A 16,381-nucleotide genomic window follows, 5' to 3' on the forward strand; every position below is an offset into this window, starting at 1 on the left:
GTGTGGATGTATGTCGGGTGTTTTTGCTGAATTTGTTTCCATTTGATTGTTTCCAGATGCAACAATCGGACCCAGTGCATCGTGATCACAGGTTCAGATGTCTTCCCTGACCCCTGCCCAGGGACCTACAAGTACCTGGAGGTCCAGTATGAGTGTGTGCCCTACAGTAAGTTTGACCCTTCTGTCATGAATTGAAACCCCCCTCCACACACACACACACACACACACACACACACACACACACACTCCCATCCTCTCCATCTCTACCATATCCCGTATCATTTCTTCCTCCTTACCTTTTCCAGACATTCTGCTCTCTTTGTGTGCAACACCTTCCAGCACCATTTCTTCTGTCTTTTCTTCCATCTTTGTCACACCATGAACTTTTCATGAGATATGACCTGTAAAACCCTTTGGTCCTCTTTCTGTACTGCCTTTATTATTGATGTGCGCACCGTGTTTCCAGCCGGGCCGACGAGCCTGGTTATGAGGTAGCAGAATAGAGTGAGGGTAGAGGAAGTCATGCTGACTCTCCGTGATGGCAGTGTTTCATTACTCTAGTCTTGTACGGAGAGGAGTCTATCGGGCGCAAAACACAGCTCACCTTGATGGCTTAATATCCATCCATACAACAGGTGTTGAAATATGTTAACAGATGTTTCATTATGTAACGGAACAGAATGGCTCCACTCGTAAGTCAACAAGGTAATATTTCATCTAAAGAGATAGTGTTAACATTTTGTCTGCTCCGTGGATGCTAAAATATTCATTGCTCCCAAACAATCTTTAGATTGCCCTTTGAATTAAAATTCCCCTTTGTCCTTTAAGATGCTATTCATTTGCAATTTGTGAAGGGAGTTCCCCGAGGTAACCTTTACAAACTGATTAATGACAAAGATTTAGATCAATTGCCAGAATCACTAATCAGGTGGAACTGACATAATTAGAGTGGGAAGTATTTGGCAGCTCTTGTAGATTCAAATGACAACCTGTACACCGTTGTCTCTTAAACGTCTTTCACTTTTGAATCAACTCTAAAGGGAACTTTAGCCCAAATATAAATAAAGCGTCTTTATTCTACAGTATTTTTTTTGTATTCAACACATTTCTCCTACATGGCTCGTTACCAGTATACCTGGCCCAGCTCTTCCCCTCAGTGTTGAATCAGAATGCATTAGTGATCATCATCTGATGGTGAAACTCATTACCACTTAAAGGTTAACCTCTTCAAGGCTTTGAGGACCTGAATTAAAAATGAAATAAGCAATAATGAGTATTTGAGTCCACCCTATTGAGCCGAAGCCAAACCATGTTGCTTTTACCTGAAATGCCGAACAGCTTCTTTTTTTTTTTCTTTTTTTTCTACACGCCTCATAGTTAAGTGAAGTATTGATTTCATGTCTTGCTGTGTTACCTCAAAACTTAATAGTAGGATTAGCCTCAAGGTGCACTCATGTCCACCCACTGTTTCTTTTGCCTCCGTCTTGCACCAAGAAAACAGTCAAGACTGGTGTAATGTGGTGAGAAATAAACTTCTGCCCAAGGACTCTCAGACCTGGCAAAGTCTTTCCAACAAATATTCCAAACAGGTCCTCATTTCACTCTCAGCAGTTTCAAACAATGCATGTCTGTAGCCCCGTCTTTTTGCTTCTCAAGGTCCATGCCCAACCAGAATAGGACCAAGAACACAGAATGTATCCTATCGCGACTGCCCTGGTAAGTGCTTAGTGTTCTCCCAGTCTGACCCAGTCCACACAAGCCCAGTTCAGCCTTTCCCACTCAAGTCCTGTTGTAAACTGTGATATATTGTGATTCATAGGCCAGTTTTTTGTTATGTTGTTTTCTCCTCTTACCAATCCTCTGTCTCCTCTTCCCCAAAATACAACCCATATACCCTAGATCATTTTGTAGAGTCAGACTAACGCAGAGAAAGGCAGTCATAGGGTAAGATTTACTGAGCTTTTCCACACCAGAGCAAGCGCTTTCTACAGTTTGCACATGGGGTAGCAAAGACCTTACTGCAGTTTTCTAGTTTTCAGAGGGAATAGATCATGTGCCATACACCAAGATTTGTGATTAAAAACATTGCAGTGGTTCAGGAGCTTAGGTTCCCCTGGATTTGCTGGGATACAAGACTTGAGAAGTTGTTTTGCAAGACAACGTATTAAATCTCCATTAAGCTGATCAACTGCGGGACACGTGTCCTCATTTTGACTTGTAACTGCTGCTCCTCAAAGTCTGTCTGTGCCATGAATTATGGCCAGCCGTTTAATAACATAATAAGATAAACAGTTGTTTTCTGTCTCTATGACTGACTGAATATAATGTGGTACTTAATTAATTTGTTCTATTGTCTAAGCCTTTGCATAATCACACGAGCAATTTGGGCTGTTTCCCTTCTGTGCAAGTGGCCTTTGAAACAAGTTGCCTACATTTCCACCATTTTCATCCTTTTGGCTTCATAATTTGGTGCTTGTCATGGACTGCCCTCATTAGCAACATTATCTTAATTTTCCAGCCAAAGGATGTAAATGTTGCCTTCACCTGGCACTGAGTCACCCTCTGAATTGGCTCTAGTAATTGCTTGAATGAGGCAACATAAAAGCAGAGACGTTTCTTCATTAAGACATGCTCTGTGCAAGCCATTTTGAAAAAATGCCGGGGAAAAGACAGAAAAAAGTGTCCATTCCTATTCTACCCATGCAACAAAATGTAGAGACGCCGCCAGTGGGCATAAATAGTCCTTAATGCTAATTTTTCCATTTTTCATCACATTCTAATGCCAGTAACCACCCCCAGCTCCATGTGACAGTGATGGCCAGAATATGAAAATTGAAGTTAAGCTGTAACAGCATGATTTTGGGGGCCCCCCTTTTTTGTGTTCAGTTGTTTCCCTTTTCCTTTCTTCAGTGTAGCTTACATGATGCTTTATTTTAAAATGAAACCCGGCAGCCACTAGCGGAGTCTGCAGTTGACAGCAGACATCCGTTCATATAAAGTTCATCACCTGATCATTAACAGTCATTGTGATTTGATTTAGAAAGCAGGGATTCCCTAGAAAGTCTGCAATGTCTAGTGGAGAAAGTTAAGGATCTTTGGGGTTAGCGTGGGTTGGCATGTGTCTCATGTTTGTTTGTTTTAATGTTGCTATTTTTAAAGTGACTGACTCTTTTTCCTTCCCCTGTGCAATCTGCAGGGAAACTTCCTCGGCTGTCTGACTCTCTCTCTTCATCCACTGACTGATTTCTGATCACACTGATTGCTATTTCTATATTTTTCATTTCTACTAACGTCATTGGGTCTTCCGTCGTGTGTTTCTCTTTTTCTTTCCAGGTTTCCTTCACGTCATCTCTCCCTTGTCCTCTTCTCGCCTCCTCTGTTCTATGCGGCCGAGGCTGAGAACTCAACTCTTCTTAAATTGTTTGCCTCCTATCAGTGTTTGATCTCTTAGTTAGCTACAACACACTTGAATTTCTTCTCCAGAATGGCGCGCATTCATTTACGGATCCGTCTGAATCTTTAGTTTCCACTGCCTTTCTTTTTTTGCCACTGAAGCCTGGGTCAGACTCAACAATTGCAACCGATTCAAGCTGAAATATGAACCTGCACTAATTGGAGCTGGATCGTTGCAGGTTTCAAGGGGGAAGTTAGTTTACAATTGCTAACATTATCCCACGATGCAAACTGGCCCAAAATGTGTACATTTAGTGTTTCAACATTGATCTCCGCAGGCCCGCTGCGGTTGAGCCTTTTGTATTGTGAAGCCATCCGAGACTGAAATCTGAGCAAGGCAAAAACCAATAGAGGTGTAGATCAAGGGCAAAAGAACTGACGCATGCAGTCTGTGCTCTGGAGATTAACATAGCCATCAGTAAAAAGAAAAGTATATATCATTTTAAATGAAATAATATTTGATTGCAATGTGTCTGAATAAGTCCATGTTAATAGAAATTACTTTTTAAGTCCAATACGTTTTATAACGATGAAATCCAATAAACTCTATTTCCTGTTTTAATGTAAACTGCAGCTTCAGTAGGGCTGCCCCCTCTTAGTCGACTAGTCAGCTAATTTTTTTGTTTTGGGCTCAGCCGACTAAGATCCCTTTAGTCAATTAGTCGTTACTCATTATTTTTTCAGGCTGAATGACTTATGTCTGAGAAACCTACGAGCTCATCTCTGGTAAACACAAGATTTATTTGTGTGATGATTTGTGGAGAAACTAAATTTTACAAATCTGTTGATAAAATGAAATAATCAATTAATCAACTCGAGTTTAAGTCGACTAAGACTTCCTTTGGTTGAAGACAGCCCTAAGCTTCATTGCCATGTACTAATATAAATGTTTTGGCATTTTTTTATAATAATATAATATAGTTATTTTATAAATACAATAATTTTGCTCAAGCTTTTCTTGACACATAGTTGGAGGTGTCCTTGAGTGACTATTTTTGTCATATTTGGTCAACAACTGACTTATTGAACAGCAGGCAGACCAATTGTTTATCTCACCTGTTCCAGTGTCTAAAGACGTGACTTGGGACAGTGTTGTCGTCTGACCTAGGCTTTAGATTAACCTGAGAAAAGTATTTTCCGAAGAATTTTGTAAATTTGTTGAAAATATGTTTTTGAAATCTTCAGTCTTGTTGCAGTTTCAACTAAGCTGGTGATTTTCATGCAATACTAATGCGTTTTAAATTCATTTTATTGATGTATGTTTTACAATTCAGCCGTAAACATCTCAGATGAGTGGGCTGGGTAATCCTTGTTAGCACTGGAGACTAGTTTCAATGTGCACATGTTGGCTAATTTATAGCAGACATAGGCAAACACAAACAACAAATGAACCATAGTGTTGTGTTGAGGAATGAAATACACGTTTCAACAGTGAGTGCACATAAGCTATCTTAATGTATTTTGCTCCAGTGATTTACAGTGATTACCTGCTTCCTTCATAAGCCCACAGTTAGGTTTTTTTTCTGTGTACATATGAATTCAGAATTGTAAAAGTATGACTAGAGTGTTACACCAAGGCTTTTGTAGGTACTAGTCAGTGTTATATTGTCCTGAATGATACAATTACATCTTCATTGTATTTAAATTTAAATGTATTTTTTTTTTAATATATCAAAGTGTACTGCTTTCTTTCAAAAAAATACAATTTAGAAACAGACAAATGACTTTTCTGTGGCATTAGGTTTGGTTACATTAGGTTTGGTTAATGGTGGTGGGTGGATTAAAAGCAATATGGTCAATTATAATAAACGTAAATTAATAAAATGATGCATTCAATTACACTTGTGTATCATGTAGTGTTCACAGGACGGCTTTGAGTCTCTTTTTTTCTTTCAATCATTTTATTTTCAGTTTATACTGGTTACTAATTAAATGTTACCCTTAAAAAGAATACTATACAACATAACGGCTAACTATATGAACAGTCAGACTCATGGTCGGAAACAAAAGCTTTGAGTCTCATAAATGTTTTCATTAACTCATAATCATTTCAACAATTTCTATAACTAAAGGCCGATAATTTTCTTTGTTTCGAATCTCAGAATTTCCTGTTTATTTAACAAACAAAAATAAATGATTTATTTCATTTCTGAATGTCAGAAGTTATGCCGTTGCAATAGCTCGTATACTTGCAGGCAGTTGGCAGTCTATCAAAGACAAAATCCATCCACCACTGTGCCATAAACCAAACCTGTGATTTATCATTTTCAATGTTCTAATCCAGCCCCTTTTCTAACAAAGGACCTTGATGATGGTGTGCCGCCTTTCTAACAACTTTCCTACTTTCTCTGAATAGGTCTGACCACCTTTGTCCATGTCTCATAATGTGTTTTTGCATATGTAATCATAGCTATGACACTTAATTCATATTAATCTCTTTTTTTCCCCTTGCACCCCTTTCATTCTCTCTCCCAACGCTTAAAATAGAAGTGGAGCAAAAAGGTAAATAACAGACACGATCCAAACCTTAGCTCCTTGTTTTGTGGCATCTGGTTGTAAACTACCTATTTTCCCATGGTGGCCCCTACAAACCCATCGCAGACGTTATCGTCACAATCCCCCGAGCTGTAATGTTAACGGCCAGTGTAGTGCAACAAGGGAAGTGGGGCTGGCCATAAAAGAGACGACACACAAGCATCAAAAAGATGTAAATGGGGGCGTATTGGCTGCAGTCCATAAGGGGCTTCCTCTCCTCATTCTCCCTGGGTGTTTTTGCTACTCAGCAGAATCTCATATTGCCTGGCTTCCAAACCCTTTTCCATAGCATGCCATGGTAACAGTGTTTCTTGGCCCTTTTTTCCAAGCTATTGCTTTCTACTGTCCCTTTTTCTCCTTGAGCCCCCCCCCCCCTGCCTCCCCCTTTTCACTCTTCTCCCCATTATGCTCACCTGACCACTTGCTGCTCTTTTCTCTGTTGATTCTTATGTGCCTCCTATGCCCCAGAGCAGCAGCCAAAACACCTCAGGAGACCATTACTGGAAGTTTTTTTTTAAATTTTAATGGTTGTGACATTTGCACCACTATCGTATTGACAAGCCTCTCAGGTATATAGAGTAGAATAAGTGGCGTAACCTAGACACATCTAAGTACACGCAAACATTTTGCAGACTGTGCTGACTCCTGCTCTCTCATAACTTCTCCCGTCTGTTGCCAAGTGACTTTAGTTGGCTGCATTTTTTTTTCGTTCACAGGACCAATTGTTTTGTTAAGTTTTCTTTCTGTTCTATTTCCCCTCATTTGTGTTCTACTCCCAACAGTAAATGTCTATGAGGCCAAGCTCCTTTTTGTTTCAGACCAATTTATATATTTAAACATAATGAATAATAACTTTTCTATTCCTTTTTTTTCTTGCTATGCACAAAACCAAAATCCTTATTCTGCTTGTGAATATTGGCTGTAGATGTTAGTTGTGTTTTGGCCACTCTTTAATGTGTATCTGTCCTTACTCCTCGTGGACAACCTGTAAAACAAAATGAAGACATTAGAGATAATATGGACATTGCATACAGTTTTGTATGGTTTCATTTTCACATGTTAACCTGTGTCTATTTCTTATTCTACTCTTCTCCCATTGCTAGTTTTTCTTTGTCCTGGGACTCTGAAAGCTGTCGGTGATCCTTCCTTTCTATTCGAAGCGGAGCAACAAGCTGGTGCCTGGTGCAAAGACCCCCTGCAAGCTGCCGACAAACTCTACTTCATGCCTTGGACTCCTTATAGGACAGACACTCTCATTGAGTATTCCTCCCTGGATGACTTCCAAAATGCCCGACAAACCATCACCTACAAGCTGCCCCACCGGGTGGATGGGACTGGATTTGTGGTCTACGATGGCGCCGTGTTTTTCAACAAGGAGCGCACCCGCAACATTGTGAAGTTTGACCTGCGGACTCGAATCAAAAGTGGAGAGGCGATCATCAATAATGCCAACTACCACGACACGTCGCCCTACAAGTGGGGTGGTAAAACAGACATTGACCTGGCAGTAGATGAGAATGGGCTGTGGGTGATCTATGCCACCGAGCAGAACAACGGCATGATCGTGATCAGCCAGTTGAACCCCTACACGCTACGATTTGAGGCTACCTGGGACACAACCTACGATAAGCGCTCAGCCTCCAATGCCTTCATGGTTTGCGGAGTACTGTATGTGGTCCGCTCCACCTATGAAGACAATGAAAGTGAAGTCAGCAAGAGTCTGATCGACTACATTTACAATACCAGACAGAACCGTGGGGAATACGTTGATATCCACTTTCCCAACCAGTACCAGTACATTGCAGCTGTGGAATACAATCCGCGAGATAACCAGCTCTATGTGTGGAATAATTTTTACATCCTGAGATACAACCTGGAGTTTGGCCCACCTGATCCCGCACATGGTAAGAACCCAGACCCCAATCATTTCTTTTCCAGACAGTATTGTTAAATTGCATCGCTGAAATCGTGATTTTAGTCGCTGTCAAGTGTGCTTTGATATTCCTCTGGTACTCCCCATCTATGTATCAAGTGTCACAGCTGACTGATTTTTAATTTAGAATCTAATATGTGTTGGATATGTTACGGAAGCTTTGGAGTGTAGGAAATCATCTCGGGGGGGTGAAGTGAGTGGGGCTCTGTGGTAAACAACACCTCGAAGCCAGTTACCATATCATAAGGGATCAGTATCTAGGGAATTTGGGGAGGTTTAACATCCTGGCATTCCCTGAGTCCCTGGTGCTAATGCTCAAGGGACCCCTGCTAGCATATCCCATTTTTAGACAGAGTATGACGGGAAGGGAGAGATATACTTTCACCTCTGGAAACATACGTGCCCGGACAGGTGTAAAGTCTAGCCTGGGGCAAGGTTAGATCATTCCCCAAGTGATACTGAAACTTAAAATCTCCATCGGTCATTAAAAAAAAAAAAAGTACTTTACACTCTGTAGGCCGAGTGTAAGGATTCAAGGTTCTGTCTAAGAGAGAAAGAGATGCTAGACACACGGGAGAAGGATCAATCACCCAGGGTCACATCAGCAGCATATGTTTTTAATTTAGCTGTCAAGAGCTGAGGGGAGGCTAGCCTAGGTCTGCAATAGTCCTTACCCTGAGAATATAATAACAGTAATTATCCTAATCCCCTCCACACCCAGAGTCCTAAGTCCACGTAATGCTCAACGCAGTCAGTGATGAGCCTCAGAGGTCAAGCAACTTTTGCACAGATTATCCGGGAGCTCAATATTTATTACGCGCTTGCTCGTCCACTTTTGTATCGATAGGACTCGGGCTGCTAACTCGGGTTCAGACGGTGGAACAGCATCAATCTAGCCAGACCAATGCAAGCTTTACTTTAACAAAGAACCTAATCCAGGTTGGAAAGCAACATTAATATGCAGACGTGGCATTGAGTCTGCAACAATCGTGGGGAACAAGATAAAAAAAATTAAATTTATTTATTTTTCCAACTCTGAATAACATGTTTGAAGTATCTCCACTGTCAATAAGACAGATAGAGATTTTTTTAATTAAATATTTGCATATCATAAGTACATTTGGAGAAGTTGAGGAATAGGTGTATTTTATTCATGCACAAAACAAATTTCACACAGTGAATTCAAATTAGCTGATTCTAAGAAGTACCTTACATATGCAGACGGCTGCTTTAGAAGTGGTCATGATATCACCTTTTCTGACATCCAATAAATATATCAAATTGGAGCATGTCTTCACATGTGGTCGTGTGTTTATACACAGTAAACCGATTGTTAAGCAGTCAAGCAACAGCCTCCACAACAGCATTTATTTTCAGCTTAGCTTTCATGGATTCTTGGAACAACCTGTGTATAGAGAGGCTGCATGCTCGATTGATTTATTCATTTGCTGAATGGACACTGATTACTGATACAGAAAGCAGAGGCTCCGGGATCAACGGGATCCGCCCCCTGAAATAAGACATTATTACGGTTATTGCATGTGGGTGTGTGTGTGTGTGTGTGTGTGTGTGTGTGTGTGTGTGTGTGTGTGAGAAAAACATACCTTACGAAAGTGTTTTAAGTGTTTATTCACACAGTCAGACCCCCCCAAGCACCCAAAGGAACCCACTTCCCTTCCTTTAGATTATGTTGAGAAACACACACTGCCTGACGTACTGCATTGGCTCCTCGGGGCTTCTGTATTCACGCGTCTTTATTTTAACAAGGTCTACGTTCTCTTTCCCTGACAAACGAGACACGAGGCCGGCCCTGCTGCTGACTAATGTATGTTGAGTTGCAGTCGATGAATGCGGGGGAGAATGGTCCAGGATGATCATCAAGATGTCAATAAACTTGTCCTCCCACATGGCCGATGTTGACACATAAATGATGGCACTTTTTTCCTGGCTGTCACTAGATGCCCTCTTTGTGATATCTTGATGCTCGTTTCAGTGCCTGCTTCACTGGGCACCCGAAACAAGCTATCAGAATGCTTTTAAGAAAAATAAAAAAATAAAAATATTTTTCTAAAATGTTCTTTTCATTTTTATTTTTTATAAAAATAAAAATGAAAAGAACATTTTAGATTTGCCCAAATAATCGCAAGCACATGTGAAAGCTTAGCACAGTGTTTGTACAACAGAACATGGCTTATTATTAATGTAGATGCTGTGTTAGTTGTTGACTTAGTAATTTACTTTTTTCTTCAAAGAAAACACAAGGATCTGACGGTTTTTAATTCAACCACAGATTGTTCTTCAAGAAAATTTCAAAGCATGCACATTGTCCATTGCGCGTTCTTCTCCCCTTTTCCCCCAAATTTCTCAAGTACGCAAACAACTCTGTTACATGATTCTCCGTCATGGAACGCAATCGCATCAAAGTGATGTCGGGACCCTGTGTGACAGACAGTTGAGGTCTTGTCAAATCCAATCGAGGCAAGATCATCTCTTGTAGGATTATGGGGGAGTGGATGGAGTCGCATCCAACATGCGGCTTCACTTGAAGTAGACATTAAATGGGTCAGTAAGTCCCACTCTTGGCTTTAACCAGCAGCACCATAATCCACTAGTTTTAACAATGGCTCCATGCCGGTTTTTACTTTTTGCATATAAAAACTCATGAAGAGATATATTCCTTTGTTGCATCTTGTAAGTGAGATGATTAAATTGATTTAAATGAGGTATTTCCAGAGAAAGCTCATTATGCAGCCATTTCTATGGACCGTTTATTCATGCCAAGCTCTGATATCTTCCCTCAAACCACTGAGTAAGCATATCAAAATCTATTTCTTAGCAGAAGTATGCACAAACAGACTCTTATTTGCTGCCTCAATGGGACACAGGTGAGCCTCGGAAAGCTTTTATTTATCCCCTGTCGTAAAATTAGATTCTGAATCACTTCCGTATAAAAGCCCCCAGCGCTGCAGTTAACACCCACACAAATCAAGACCTCCTCTTTAATTGTTGAAACGTCAATACATTTGCATACAATTTCAATCTTTGCTGCACCCTCAAATTATACATTTACGAGTGGGGCTCGTAAGGAAGAGAATGACCCAATTTGTTTGAAATTATAAAGGTAGGGCTCACTGACGCGACTGGCCAATTAGCTTACACAACTCTGCATGTGGTCAAAACAATGCCCTGTAGTTTGTGTCCTATGAAAGTGCTTTGCGATGCAGAAATGCTCAGATGTTACAGATGCCCGTGAGTCACATGCATTAGCAGTCACCCCAGAGAGCCTACCTCTTATAGTCTGATGAATATACACCTCACTAATAAGCACCGCTATGATTCATTCCCGTCTTCTGCTGCGCTTACATAGAGGTCAACTTGTGCATGGCAACATTTAGAGATAAAGCCGAGAAAAGCGGAGAGAAGAGGAAAGGTATGGATACTTTAAACGTCAACATCAAGCTTTTAAAGCCATCTGAGGTGCTCAGGTAAAATGTCAGAGACTTTTTTCCTCCTACGTGCTCACCAGCGGTGCAGGAGCAGGGATCAGGTTGTGTTAAAAACGGCCAATTTGTTTGTTTGCCTCGACAGTAACCCCCCCGTTCCCTCTCCCCGACCCCCTGTCAGCTGCCCAAGTGGACGCAGCGGTGTGAAAGGAGACTGTATTGATGTGGAAAATCACACTTTTTGTTTTTGTTTTTCTGTCCTCCTGTCATATTCTTGTTGTTTTTTCCCCCCGTCTGCTTCCATCTTATTGTCTCTCTCTTTCACTATCTCTCTATTGCGTTCAGTCTCGCTGCTTCAGTCTGTCTCTGATTTGTCTTTTACCCTTCTTCTGCCTGTCGACTCCCACTGTTTGTTTGTAGTCCTCCTCCACCATCATCCATGAACTGTGCCTTGAATCTGGATATTTGCATTTGTGTGCGTGCGTGTCTACACATATATGCGTCTGTTTGGCTTCCCTCCAGAAGTCAGGCCAAAGACTGTTCAAATCATGCCCGACGAGAGCCGTGCACACTAAATGACAGGATTTGAGTAAATCCTTTGCTGTGCCTTCTGGGAAACCGTACACACGCGGCACGAGGACAAAGATGGCCTTCACGTACTCGAAGATCAGGGATCACACACTCCCCAGTGATGTCTTTCAGAAATATTGGCCCACTGGGGGAACACCTTATAATAGTGTTTAAGTGACATTATTCCATTGAACAATATAGCATGAAGCTTATTTTGCCAAAGTGGTGATTGCACAGGTTAACTACGTGAAAGCCGTTGTGATAAACAACTTCTCTCTGGTTCCTTCTCACATTTCTTTGCTCTTCACCCAAACTCCTGTTGGCTGTTTTCAGGATCACACCAATGTTGACTGACTACACAAGCCTGGCCAGCCAAAATCGGACCAAATCAAACACCTCACTGTACACACAACAATCTGCAGAAAACAGCCCAGCAAAATCCCCAGAAGTGACTCATAGTCTTAAACCTGTGTGTTGGTAGCCGTGTCAGGTTAACTCAGGATGTCCCTTATGTTGTCATAGCACTTAAAGGCGTCCCTAAATCCCAGAAATCTGTCCATCTTACTGATAATGTAGAATTTCTGGGTTGGAAGGGCACTATTGGGGAGTGTATTTGTATCTAAAGGCCCCCTTCTTTACTGCCAGACTGCAGGATCTCCCTAAATGCCAGCTTCCCTTCTTTATTCCTCCCATGTAGCTTTTTTTTAACCGCAATTTTATGAAACACTGTGACGTTATGCCGTCTACTTCGTGACCCACTGGTCTCATTCTTGGTTACGATATAAGGTTGAATTTAACTGGGGCGATAAAAAGGGGGGAAGTCCCACGATGGGGATTTACAGTCTTGTTTGCCACGTCTCTGATATTACATGGTGGGATATTACTTAACCACCCGGTGTCTGGTGGCCGTTCAGTACAAGAGGTCAGGAGGTCACCTGTTTCTTCTGAAATCTGATCACGATCTCTGCCACTCCTCATAAGACACGAGGGCCAGTTGTTGCCGGACGAGGAGGAACATTTCACTGTTTATTCAAAAGCACACAGAAAATATTTTCTCATATTCCCTAGCTGCTCGTCACCACTTCTCCTGGAAAGTCTTTCCCCGCTGATGTACAACTACTGTACAATGTTTCGCTGACAGCATACAAGTATGTGGGCAACAGCGAACCCGGGGTTATGATTTAGAATGTCACAAAGAGTTGTTTTACATAAAAGAGTGAGGGGGGGGATTATGGGTACACTGAGCCCAATAGCCAAGGGGATCCACAGTCTCTTGTTTGATTACAGTCTGACTGTGAAACAAGGCGTATTAAAAGAATTATTACTGAGACATCACAATGGTCCCCCATCACTCCCTGACACACGCCTTTGCGGAGATTTATTTCACACAGGCCTGATTGTTGTGTCTATGTGTGTTTCTCTAATCTGTGTTTATGTGGGTGTGCATGCTTTTTGTGTTACACCGCTGTATGTGTGTGTGTGTGTTTGTGTGTGTGTATATGAGCACCTCTGAAATAGACATCCTCCTGTGCGCAAGGCATTAAATATCAGTCTACTCGGCACACTTAGAGTTAATGCTTGAAATTTGAGGCACGTACAGTACAGAGAGAGCTGCAAGGAGGAGGGAAAAAAAGCAGGCTGTAGTCTGGCAGCTGCTGTGTCTGTTCTCTATACTTTGGTGTCATTCTGTGTGTGAGGGTGTATATGAATGTGTACATGTGTTTATAAGCTTGTCTGTGTAAGTGCGCGCCTGTGTGGGAGTGCACTCTGCCTGCCTACCTTTTTCCATATGAATCAATGTGTTTGTATTGAGGGAAAGCGAAATATTGGCGACAGCAGTAAATAACATAAGCCATCTATTAGGTTTTGTTCCCTAAGAAATGGACGCATACTGTACACACACCCTCACATGGACATGACTCATGGGAAATTATATGAATTTTCACTCAGTTTTCTTGATATTTACTGCTGGCACACAAGCAATCATACACCGTGTTCCACCGCACAGCTACAAATGCAGCGCAGACCGAAAGACGTGTAATCCAATTTCCTTTGTGTATTATTGTTATTATTGGTAGATATCGAAATGCTTCGCAAACCTATTATAAATCATCACACTATTTCATACTTAAGAATAGCTCAATTTCCATATGAACTCGGAAGCGAGGCTGCATCCAGAGTTCTGAGTGAAATGCATGTTTTGAAATTGAGATATTTCCGCCACAGCATTAGCAGAGGAAATAATTTACACTTGGGTTTTTTTTTCCGCAGTTCAACACCTTATTTCAATTAACCTGCGCTCCGTGCTGAATGACATGAAAGCTGATGGGTTATTCATTTATTTTCCATCTACTAGATTCTCTTGGTTCCCTGAGCGTGCCCCCCCCCCCCCACCTCTGATGGCAGAAACAGACTTTTGAATTGTTTGAGTTCCAACTGACTTGTTAACTTTCCCAATTCCTCTTCCATTCTGAGGTGATTGCCAACCAGGAGCAGCATTTCACAGTGTACAAAAGACAGGATTTTTATTTTTTTTTACCATAGGAAGGAGTAAGTCTCCTACAAAATGGGAACAAAGACGTAAATCCCCCTAAGCAGCCTTGCTTCACATCATTATGAGATTATTCCACGACAGAGCAGGGGACAAGTGAGATCTAATAATTCTTTTAACTTTTTGCGTGGCAAATTAGCTGAAACAAATGCTAGATGTGTGTTCCCGTACCCTTTCTTCCCCACCCTCGCAAGATAAACAGCACCTGGTAATGTGTATGAAACATTACCCTGATGAACATCCATGCGGCGCCTACTGAAAGTGAAGTCGTTAAGCATAATATAAAAGACACACACGCCGTCGGTTTTCATTTGTCACCCCGGCATGACTGCGGAGTCCTGGAAAAGTCTCATCTGGGCTCCGTGCGTGTGTGAGCGTGGGTGTTCCTGAGTGCTTACAGTATGTGTATGCATATGCTCTGACAACACTCGGCAAGCGTGCTCCTCTCGCATTTTCCTCCCCTGGATTCCTGTCTCATTGTCTGTCATCAATCCCAGACCTATAACCCCAGCGGTAATAACAGAACCGCTGAGATACATTCAAGTGCGTCAAAGTGTGGGCGTCGAATCTCACAAAGAGGTTATGAATAAGTCTGTCCCGACTATTGGCGGTGCTTTGGAGAATATCACTCTATGCGTTCACACTCTGTGACAGCTAATTGAAGGTCCCCCCCTTGGGCTGAGTGCAGCAGAGACATAATAATCAAGGATCCTGTCCTGGTTTTTGCTATATAGCCCAAACATGGGAATTTGCTTCTTTTGTCGTTATCAAAGGAATATTGCACGGGGAAAGCATTCAGTGGGAGGAGGCATGTGTTGCCACAGTGGAAAACAGAAATATTTGGTCCATGATATGAATCACAAAAGGTATGGGAAAAGGCTGCTGCAGCACTACCAACAGATCAATACCCATCCCTCACAGTGGCTGCTTATAAACGTATCCACTTAGACATCTCTGTGAAGAAGTGACTGCCTGAGAGGAGTGTCCCTTTTTTAATACCTTTGGGTTAATTCCTCTCAGCTCTCATTGGATCAAATTAAACCAAGCTATGGCATAAAGGTAATAAGATTATTGTGTCGCTGGCAGGATTACGGGCTGACACGCTACGTAAACAGGAGCAGCAGTGGTCAGAGAGGCTGCATTGTTTATGCACGAATATCCCTGGGAAGTATAGCCTACATTCACATTAGCATCTTTTTCACACAGCAAAGAGGATTAGTTTGCATCACAGACATGGAATAAAACTCCCGACAGGATTATTTTAGCTCTTTTACTTATGTCCTTTTCATAATAGTTCTTGATAATGAAGCTCTTTAACGTATAGCTTTATTCTATGACGGTGCTCACCGAGAAAAAGCATTTTTAGTAATGCCGACACAGCTTTTCTGTCCCGCGCAGCACAGACATTGGCTCAGCAAATCCACCCCCCACACCACTTTCCCAAAACCAAACCCTTCCAGTTTGCTACGGGGCAATCCCTCTCCAATGGAAGGCTTTAGGAGAGCCAGACGCATTAGTTCTAGCCTCGTATTAACAAACATTAATCATCCCCGCTGATAGCAGGTAGCGAAGAAATAAATAAAAACTTCAGAGAGGTTTAATTGTACATGTTGTAACTAGAGCACGCGGCTCAACATCCCAGCGAGCCATGACGAGCAGCCTTCTTGAATGAGGGGTGTAGACAAGATACAGTTGTTAGTTGACATGCTAAAGGAATGCGCTTGGATTACAGCAGATGCCGCTTTGATTTATCGTCTGGAGTTGCGAGCCTTTTATCTTAAATCATGCTGTCGAGCAGCGATTCATTTTCATTTTATTTCTGTCATTCTAAACTCCCCATTCACAGAGACTAGGATCGTACCTTATCGTCTTTCATACTTTGGAAAAGGGAAACAC

The 16,381-nt window shown here is 41.8% G+C and overlaps 1 protein-coding gene across 32 annotated transcripts in view; it reads left to right on the forward strand.

Moving 5' to 3' along the window:
• Positions 1-16,381, forward strand: part of adgrl2a (adhesion G protein-coupled receptor L2a) — a 102,423-nt gene that overhangs the window by 60,011 nt on the left and 26,031 nt on the right. For 20 of the 32 annotated variants that reach the window (XM_031864165.1, XM_031864164.1, XM_031864163.1 and 17 more), the window contains 4 exons: positions 57-166; positions 1,657-1,716; positions 5,941-5,955; positions 7,092-7,892. In XM_031864165.1, coding sequence (XP_031720025.1) covers positions 57-166; positions 1,657-1,716; positions 5,941-5,955; positions 7,092-7,892 — 986 coding nt within the window. The remainder of the gene's footprint in view (positions 1-56; positions 167-1,656; positions 1,717-5,940; positions 5,956-7,091; positions 7,893-16,381) is intronic. The other 12 variants (XM_031864169.1, XM_031864194.1, XM_031864192.1 and 9 more) reach the window with 2 other exon arrangements.

The sequence above is a fragment of the Anarrhichthys ocellatus genome, unplaced genomic scaffold, assembly GCF_004355925.1.
Source record: "Anarrhichthys ocellatus isolate YVR2014 unplaced genomic scaffold, GSC_Weel_1.0 scaffold30, whole genome shotgun sequence".
Classification (NCBI taxonomy): domain Eukaryota; kingdom Metazoa; phylum Chordata; class Actinopteri; order Perciformes; family Anarhichadidae; genus Anarrhichthys; species Anarrhichthys ocellatus.